This window comes from Pollachius pollachius (assembly GCF_949987615.1).
Source record: "Pollachius pollachius genome assembly, chromosome: 10".
NCBI classification, from domain to species: Eukaryota; Metazoa; Chordata; class Actinopteri; order Gadiformes; family Gadidae; genus Pollachius; species Pollachius pollachius.
Genome location: NC_136943.1, coordinates 20,275,481 through 20,285,480, shown reverse-complemented (window position 1 = coordinate 20,285,480; position 10,000 = coordinate 20,275,481). Strand labels below are relative to the sequence as shown.

The window sequence follows — 10,000 nt, the reverse complement described above, 5'->3', positions numbered from 1 at the left end:
AGAACTCCTCCTGACCTCACAGAGAGCCTTCACCGGTGGGCCATCCACCAAGAGGGATCCGTCTCTATCTCTCACACACAAACACACACACACGCCTGTATGCATATACACACACACACACAGAGACACAAACATATGCACAAACATATACACATACACAAATATACATACAGCCAAATATACATATACACACATATACATACACACAAACATATGCATACAAACGCACATGCACACATGCAGTTGTGTGCACCAGTACACACAGACAGATACAGACACACAGACACACAGACACACACACACACACACACACACACACACACACACACACACACACACACACACACAGAGACCGACCTTGTAGGGTTCCCCAAACAGGTTGAATCCGGTGGAAAAGAGGTCTTCATCTTGCTGCACCTCCTGGGTCCTCCTCTCCCACTCCCGCCGCTTCAGGGCACTGCGCTCCGACTCCACGTGGCTGCAGGGAAGGATTCAGACACACAGCATTAGCCCAGGGAGACCAGCCCGATGGGACCACAGTTTGTTCAGAGTCGGTCACCGAATGGAAACGGTAGTCACGACGACACAAGGCCGGGCTGGGAAAGCTTTGAGTACTTCTAATTTAAAAGGAGAAGAATTTAACCAATAAACTAAAACAAAAAACTTGAGACCAAAATAAAGAGAAGGGAGACGAGGGAGAGGGAGGAAAGGTTCTTACGATAAAGCCACCATGGAGAGCGTAATGGCTGTTAGGTTTGTGTTTTAGTTTGTTGTGATCCTCTGCCCTACAGACCTCCATCTGCTACTCTTCAAGAAATGACCAATTAAATTCAAAAAGGACAGTAGACCAAATTCATAAAACGAGCAAGCAAATTCAATCTTCCGGTGGAATATGTTACCCCAAAAAGCGATGCGGAAAAGGAAAAAAAAATACAACTTTTTCGGAAACTAAACAGAATCAGCGAGCGTGAAATGGGAATGGCAGAGGCTCCTGATTTGAATTCATGGCGGAGGAACGCAGATTGTGTCTGCAAACATCCACACCGGGAGGCTGAAAACATTTCTTGTGTATTTGTGTCCCAATAAAGCACAACAACCTCTACTATACAACAACAACAACACAAAATACATTCAAAAACGACCAACCTACGGGAGCATAGATAGTGTATCAAATATTTTATATCATTTTGTAAAAAAGAAATCCAGAAATTCACTTTTCTTGAGGATGCTAGAACTAGTCTTTGTGTAAAATTGTATTAAACCTTTCTTTTTTATCAAATATTATTTTGAATCGTTTTTTCAGCAATGTGGTGTCATGTGTATGTTTGGTGTTTAATGTGCAACAATGTGTTTAGAGCGTGTGTGTGTCCTGCAACATGTTAACTTATTATTAATAATAAATATGTGCAACATTATGACAGCGGGTAATGCCTCCAGGAGGGGTGGCTCGGGGGGGTGGTTGGTAAAAGGATCAATTTCACAGGTGGCTCCAACAAGCTACACACAGCTTTATGGGACTGGCACCATTATCAGCCTGTTAGAAAAACAACATTGGCCATTTCTCTTCCTGCATCCTCCATCCTCTCTCTCCCTCTCACAACATTCACAATCAGTGCATGTGTGTGTGTGTTTGTGTGTGTGCTTGTGTGAGCGTGTGTGTGTGTATGCGTGTGTGTGTGTGTGTGTGGTGGGGGGAGGGGGGATCAGCAGTAGCCCAATCCAAGGCTCACTAAAATGAACAGATAATTAAAGCATTTACTACGGATGCATCAGTAACGACTCTGGTACCACATATTGGCCAGGTGTGTGTGTGTGTGTGTGTGTGTGTGAGAGTAAGTGTGTGAGTGTGTGTGTGTGTGTGTCATTATACAAAAAGCTGTAAAGATAAGAGAAGGAGAGAGAGCAGATGGAGAAGTGCAAAATGAGGGAGAAAGAAAGGAGGAGAAAAAGGAGCGAAGGAAGGAAGGAAGGATGGGAGCAGAGGAATTAAGACAAAATGATTGACAGTCGGGATGAGTGTGTGTTTGTGTGTGTCGCTCTGCTCTAGATTAAATCTGTGTTTGCATGGGGGCCCATGGTGGACATGGGGGCTGTCCATCAGAGCAGAGAGTCAACGGACACCGCCGTCACACCCCTGACACACACATACACAAAAGCACTTACACACAAACACATACACACAAACACACACACACACACACACACGCACATCCACTCTGATGCCATGATCCTTACACACACACACTCAAACAGACACACACACACAAACACACATAGCAAACAAACATCGGTGGCCTGCAGTCCTCCGACACAAAAGTGTCTCTGTCTAATGCATCTGTTTCTCTCTCGCTCACTCTCTTTATCTCACTCTATGGCTCCCTATCTCTCTCTCTTTCTTTCTCTCTCTCTCCCCTCCGAGCGTACCCGGGCCGACAAGGTAATTAACACATCCCAGCTCCGCTTGCTGTCCCCCGGTGGAGAGAGAGAGACACACTTCCTGGCCAGGGGATCAGATAAGCACCTGTCACAGCCCATCAACGTCTGTTTTAATGCATGTACACCCCCATGCCTGTTGCGGGATCATGTCAACTGTTATTGTTTCTCCAGTGGATGACACTCCATACACGAGGAGGAGCCTCTCCGACTGAGAGCCTGTGGTTCTCCAGTGAACCCCCCGTACACAGCCTCCTATACGATGTGTTTCCATTCAACAAAACACGTGAATCCTCACCCCTCCGTCGCCGCGCGAGTGTTGTTTATTTAAAACAAACGCAGTGGTGTGATCGGTGTTCCCCGCTCGGTGACGAGGTGAGCCACAACGTTTAGCGTCGAGTTAACTCCAAATGAAGCGGAAAAGACGATGAAAAGATAATCTGAATGGATTATATTAACATTTCCTCTCGTATTAACGTCTTGTTTCTCGCATTTTCTCCCCTTTCTCCCTCTTTATCTTTCATCTCCCTCTTCTTCTTTGATATCAATCTACCGAATTGATATCTCTCTCCGTTTCTCTCATTATTTCTTAACCTCATTTCTGCCTCATTTAGCTTTATTACTTAGAAGATTAACTGATCCTCTCCACAGCTTGTCAGCACAAAATAAAATGTGCATAGATCTTCTGACTGTTAAATGGCTGGTAAAGATAAGAAGAGAAAAAAGTGAATTCAAAGCCAAATATGCAATATACTCGAAGAGGCTTGTAAATATAGATCTATAGCCAGATTAGGTAGGTGGTTTGAGTAATGCTGAAAGAAATGGGACGCTTTCTAGCCCTGGCACTCACACTTCCTTCATTCATTATAAACACAGGGTTGGATTCGTCATGAAGCAGAATTACCAGGAAAACAGAGAACACAAAATAAAACTAAAAAACTATTTTTGGATTCAAAGCTAATTTCAGCATTAAATGTCATTGAATGTCTATGTGGAGCAAGCTGGATTTGGGGACGGCTGAGAAAATATTGATATGGTGAGGCAGGAATACTATTAATACAATGTGAATAGAACTGAGTCTGAGGCAGTTTTCTCGGACACCCTTCCACTCTCCCTACCTTTTGTGCATCGCAGCATAGTGTGAGTGTGTGTGCGTGTGTGTGTGTGTGTGTGTGTGTGTGTGTGTGTGTGTGTGTGTGTGTGTGTGTGTGTGTGTGTGTCCTGGGGTAATGCTGATAGCCAGGGTAAGCTCTGGGAATTTAATCTCAGTAGAGCTATGCTGTGTTCCCCTGATAACTAAACACACATGCTTAGTGCAAAACACACACACACACACACACACTCACACACGCGCACACAAACACACACACGCTCCTATTTCAAATCCCTGGATTGGCTGTGAAAAACTGAGCGTTAAAAATTGAATAACTAACCGTCTCCCTTCTGCTCAGCCACTACTGCTACCAAGGATGCCCTTAAGCAAGGCACTACACACTCGCATGTACACACACACACACACACACACACACACGGATCAGTGAGCATGGCTCAGTGGCCAGGGGTGGGAGGCTGTGGTGGTGCTGGGGGTCCCAGATGGGAATGCATGTTCATGTAGAGCTTTGAAGCAGGTCTGGGCTGTCATTGTTAATGCGGCTTTCCCCCCAGTCACATCGCCCCAGTCAATCCCCAGTCACATCCAACCAGTCACATCACCCAAACACACTCACACAGTCACATAACGCAGCTTTCCCCCAATCACATCCCCCAATCACATCCCCAAATCAAGTCCCCCAGTCACATCCCTCATTCACACCCCCAGTCACATCCTCCAATCATATTCCCTCAGTCACATCCCACCAATCACATCCCCAGGTCACAACCCCCAGGCACATCCCCCAGGCACATCCCCCCAAACCACACACCCCAGTCACATCTTCCAGTCACATCCTCCCAATCAAATCCATGAGTCACATCCTCCAGTCACATCCCCAATCACACCCCCAGTCACATCCCCAATCACATCCCCCAGACACAGCCCCAATCACAGCCCACAGTCACAGCCCCCAGTCAGACAGACATATTTTCTTCCTCATCAAAGGAAGAGCACAGTGATGACTAAGTTAAAGAATGCCGACTATTTCTGTATGATAATAACATCATACAACACAACATAATTTAAGAACCCCAACCGACAACCAACCCTTACTTATGACTTGTGACAAGTATAAAGAGACAAGGGAAGAAGAGCGGGAACTTTGCTTCATGTTTTTCGTGTGACCCAAAAAAGAAATCTCATTGAGTCAGGGTTTTCAAAGGAGCGATACAGAAAAAGACTGGTTCCTCACTTCAGGGGAATCTAAGTCCTATGGATGCCAACACTGAAAGACCTTTTCTTGCCTTTCTCGACATATCCCTTTGCTTTGGGTACTGCACAATAAGCAACATAAATCTGCTTGGGTGCTAATCGATAATAATTATTATTGTTTCGTATAATGGTTACAGATTGGATTGTTATTGTCATGAGATAACAGCAGTTTGATCTTGGTTATATTTCTGTCAACCTGTAAAGCCTCCATCAACTTGTGCATTTGCACAGTGACAGTGACAGAGGGAGAGAGAGAGAGAGAGAAAGAGAGAGAGAGAGAGAGAGAGAGAGAGAGAGCGAGAGAGAGAGAGAGAGAGAGAGAGAGAGAATGAGAAAGCGTGAGAGAGAGAGCACCAGAGAGAGAGAGTATATAGAGTTGAGGGCAAGTGTCTGTTGAAAGTGTTGCATCTTTTCAACCAGCTAGATTTGCTCTGAAACGGTTCATGCTATTTCAGGCAAAGAAGTTCACCCATGTGCTAGATATGTTTTTTTCAGTAATGCTGCCAACAAATAAAGCTTAAGAACTGAGAAACTGAGATAATGTTTTTAAGCTGTTTTGAATGTAGAATTGTTACAATCATTTGTATTTCAATGTATCACACGTGTTCTTAAAAGGCAAGTTCATCCATGTTGCTTTAAGTCGATTTCTTGGGGACAACATGAAATCTATTTTATGCATATGAGGCAAAGTAAAAAGAAAGACATCTAATTTCATGATATCAACATTTATTTTATGAAATTGTATTTAACTAACAATGTATGCAAGTGTGTTTTCTGGATTTAAAATTTCCACAATAAAGGTGGTAATAAAAAAGTGATATTAATAAAAAACCTTTAAAAGAGGCCGTAAATGCGCCGATAAATCAGACGTGATGAGCCCCCTCCCCGCGTGCGATAAAGAGGCGGTAAACTGTTAACGAGAACAGCCAGGTAATATCAAATTAGCTCGGGTGTTCGTAATTCAAATTAATGCACTGGTTGTCTTTATATCCTTTCCTTTATGTAGGTCAGTAGTGAGAATGACAGGGGTCGGGGGGGGGGGGGGGGGGGGGGGGGGGGGGGGTAATGAGGAAGAGGAGGACGAGATGAAGGGGGAGGAGGGGGAACGGAAAAGAAGAGTTGTCAGACTGCAGACAAAAGCGCCTTTGAAATGTCAGCTCAACAACGTATCGCGTATGCGTTACGTGTGAATACCTTTGTATGTGTGTGTTTGTGTGTGTGTGTGTGTGTGTGTCGGTGTGAGTGTGCATGCCACTCGTGTGAATGGGTGTGAGTGGGTCCTTGCCGCTCATGTGACTGTGTGTGTGTGTGTGTGTGTTTGTGGGTGTGCCACGTGTGTGAGTTGGTGAGGGTGTGTGTGTGTATGTTGCACGTGTGAGTGGGTGAGTGTGTTTCATTCGTCCTGGGTGGGAAATCAGAGCAACATATCAGTAGACATTCCTGGATAGACACACATGGAATAAAAAACTTCCCAAAACATGGAGGAATATTACCGCTTCTTTTTCTTTGTTTATCCGGGATGAAAGGAAAATACGGAATAATGTGGAAACACGCGTAACGTGCGTCTCCGAGAACGTGTGTGCGTGAGCGATGCCGCGTGTGTGCATGCCGATGTTATAATGAGACGCAGACAGCCTTTGAACATATTGTTGCTGCGCTGTCGTTTTCTCCCGCTCTGAACACGTCATGCAAATGCTCCTTATTTGACGCCTTGACAAGTTGATAAACAGACAGACTCAGACAAAGAGACGAATGCGCGGCTTTGTGTTCTAAGTGGGTGTCATGCGACGGAGCACGGCACATCGACACAAAGGAAACACATTATTCACCCTCCGCACACCGGCGCGCTCCTCCATTCAAAGTTTCTGTATAATCTTCAGAGGCTGGTGAAATAGTAATCGTCAATGGACTCGGCAGTGTGTTGGTTAAGGCACTGCAGGCAGGGTTTTTCATCATTAAAACACGGTTGTTAGACGAGCTGCTTGTCTTTAACAGGCACCGTGATGGACCACGCGTTGATTGACCCCCCATTAGGCTCACCGTATGCGTCTTAAAATCGACTAGATTCAGGATAACACGGTAAATAAATACAACTCATCTGGCCATCGGACGAGATGAAGACACAACAGCCCTTCGACCCGCTGGAGCACATGAATGGATGAATGGATGGATGGATGAATGGATGAATGGGATGTCAAGGCCGCTTCCCATAATCCCCCACTCAAGTGAATCCAGAGGCTGGATGAATGGGCCAATCATATTGTTGCGCTACAAACTAATTAGCAGATCGTTTCGAAGCATAACTGACAACCTCGGCGAGAACGCGATGACCGTGGCGAAAGCAGAGCGCTCGTTAATATACACATATTACAGCTCTGTGTGCGCACGGCCCTCACATCTCAGGAACAGTGCTACGGCTTTGAGAAACCAGACAGAGACAAAGAGAAGCAGTGAGGAGGGAAACACCTTTTAACCGACTGCCACAAATTAACATCCAGGGGTCAGCAGCGAATGTTGGATAGATAAACAGTCCTTCACATTATTAAGTTATTATATACCTGCCTGCCAGAATAATTATAGTTATGAATTATCTGCATGTTAATTACTGCTTTGGCAATAGCAGCATACTTGTCATTCTAATAAAGTAAATGAGGGTGAGAGAGAGAGGGAGGGAGAGAAAGAGAGAGAGAGAGAGAGAGAGAGAGAGAGAGAGAGAGAGAGAGAGAGAGAGAGAGAGAGAGAAAGAGAGCGGGATAGAGTGTTAGCGGGGGAAGGTGTGCTTGTGTGTGTGTGTGTGTGTGCTTGTGTGTGTGTGTGTGTGTGTGTGTGTGTGTGTGTGTGTGTGTGCGTGTGTCTGTGTGCTTTTGAGTGTGTGTGTGTGTGTGTGTGTGTGTGTGTGTGTGTGTGTGTGTGTGTGTGTGTGTGTGTTGAAGTTGCTCAGTGACACAGTGGAAGAGGCCCACTCAGGCCCATTACTGAAGAGCAAACATGGCTGAGCTGAGTACCGGTCACCGCCGGGGGGGGGGGGGGGGGGGGGGGGCAGGTACCGCCGTCGCCACCGCGAGCATTAAAATAACTTTAATTGCTACAGCGCCGTCACTGTTTTTTACGTTTGCCCAAAACAAAGCAATGTCAAAACACAGCCGTTGATTTACCGTTTGAGACGAGTTCCTCTCTCTCCATTGAACTGTCCCGCTGTATTTATATCCATGGCGCTCACTTTGTTTGCTGAGGGGATTTCTAGCAGGGGACCGCGGTGAGGACTCTCCAAACGAGGCTCCTTAACGCCGCAGATTAACTAATTAATTGCCGTCGTCAAGTAATTGAGCGCCTTCTTATAATGAAAGTGTGTAGATGTTATTTTGCGGGCCATTAAATGACAATAGCTGTAGCCTTAGCCTATAATATACAGGCTAATATTCATTAGCGAAATCGGTGCGCAATCGTTGGTGTGGAGTAACAAGGAGTTTTTGAAGAGATTTACACCAGCAACCCGCTCAAAAAAACGCTAATTAGACATTCAATTACTCAGCCCCTCGTTTCCTGGAGAGTAATCTGATTCTGCGTTTAAATGGGATCAATGTCAAACGACATCAAAACAGCTTCAGATCGCGCGTTGTTCTGCGTAATCAAAGGTGTTTGATATCCACTCATGTGACCAATAGAGTCATGCGCATGATCGTTTATTCTGGTTGATTGCCGCAGACGTCCTGGTGTGTCTATGAACACTGGCCTAATCATTAAAGAAAAAAAAACTAATTTTAATCAGGAAATGTATCTGCAATGCAACCTCCATAACTAAAGGGCAAGCAGTAAGGCGTTTATTTTGCTTTGTGAGGAAATATTCTACAGGTGTGATAGTCTCATTGCACAGATTCACATAATTTATACTTTATACTTTATACTTTATACTATACTACTTTATACTTTTTTACTCTATACTTACTTTATACTTTTTTCTATACTTTATACTTTTTTACTTTATACTTTATACTTTATACTTTATACTTTTACATATTATAAAATATTTTTATTTTTACTTATCTATTTACTTTATATTGTATTGTTGCTGCTATGTGGCTGTTGAGGTACCAAGCATAGTAATTGTACTCTTGTGTACTGATTCTGATTCAGAATGTACTGTGCAGCATATTCACTGCAGAGACTTGAGCAAACATGGGAGCGTATGATGTCCTAAATTTGTGATTTGTAGAATAGGATTTGTGCATCTGCAGTGAAGAGTTGAGTTTGTGGGAGAGAAAACATTTGTACAAGTTTGCAAGTTTGTTTTCGCTGTGACTTCATATGATCCGATACACGTCTGTGACTCTATTTTTATTTTCCATTCCACTTTCACAGGTGCTCTGTTGTTTTGCTCCAATAATACCTTCTTATTATTATAAGTAGGTGGATCTTTTTGTCATTGGAGGAGAAGGAGTGTGAAAAGTCCCTTTGTGAGGAGAGAGATGTGGCGCGATGGCGGTAGAAAATAAATGACCACCCATGTGATAAAAACATTTGACAATAAATGTAAGGTAAGTGAATATTTTAACATGAATGTTAACAGTTGGATGGAAGTGACAAAGGTTATGTCTTATTTTTTTTAATACTATTTATTTTGTGAATGTTTATGTCAGCATTGTTTTAGAGGTTGAACATTTTGTTGTATGGACCTACTGCACAATGACAATTAAATCTATTCTATTTTATTGTTAAGGGCCTGAAGAGGTCCTGAACACAGATGCTAATACTAGGATAAGCAAGGAAAAAAGGCTGTAACCAAATTTGTTAGGGTGCCACCGATTGAAAAAGTCAGTATAAATGTGAGTCTTGAGCCCTGCTGGGACACGACCAGCCATCATCTGAGACTGAGGAGGTTCACTGGGTGCTGTGATTACTGCGAAAACACTTTCTGAACCGAATGAAGCAATCAACACACCGCGAGAAGCCAACCCAACGCTACAGATTCAAACACATTTTTCTATCCCTAATGCATAAAAATATAATGGTGAACAAAAAACAACCCGAGACCCACAGTCCTCAGTATTGGTCTCAAGACTATTATCTAAAGGCATGCATAATTCTTTACGTTGGCTTAAAATCTAAACCCCACAAACTGGCCAATTGCAGGAGGAGTGAGGAGGCCATAGCACAAGGGACGAACGCAACGTGAACACATCACACCTGAATGGTGATGAGGCT

General features: G+C 44.0%; 1 protein-coding gene across 1 annotated transcript in view; it reads right to left on the bottom strand.

Annotated features, from left to right (window-relative positions):
* The window catches only part of aff2 (AF4/FMR2 family, member 2), a gene marked incomplete at both ends in the record, with an annotated part of 100,791 nt that overhangs the window by 66,872 nt on the left and 23,919 nt on the right, over window positions 1-10,000 (bottom strand). Inside the window, one exon of the mRNA XM_079745291.1 lies at window positions 358-478. Coding sequence (XP_079601417.1) covers window positions 358-478 — 121 coding nt within the window. The remainder of the gene's footprint in view (window positions 1-357; window positions 479-10,000) is intronic.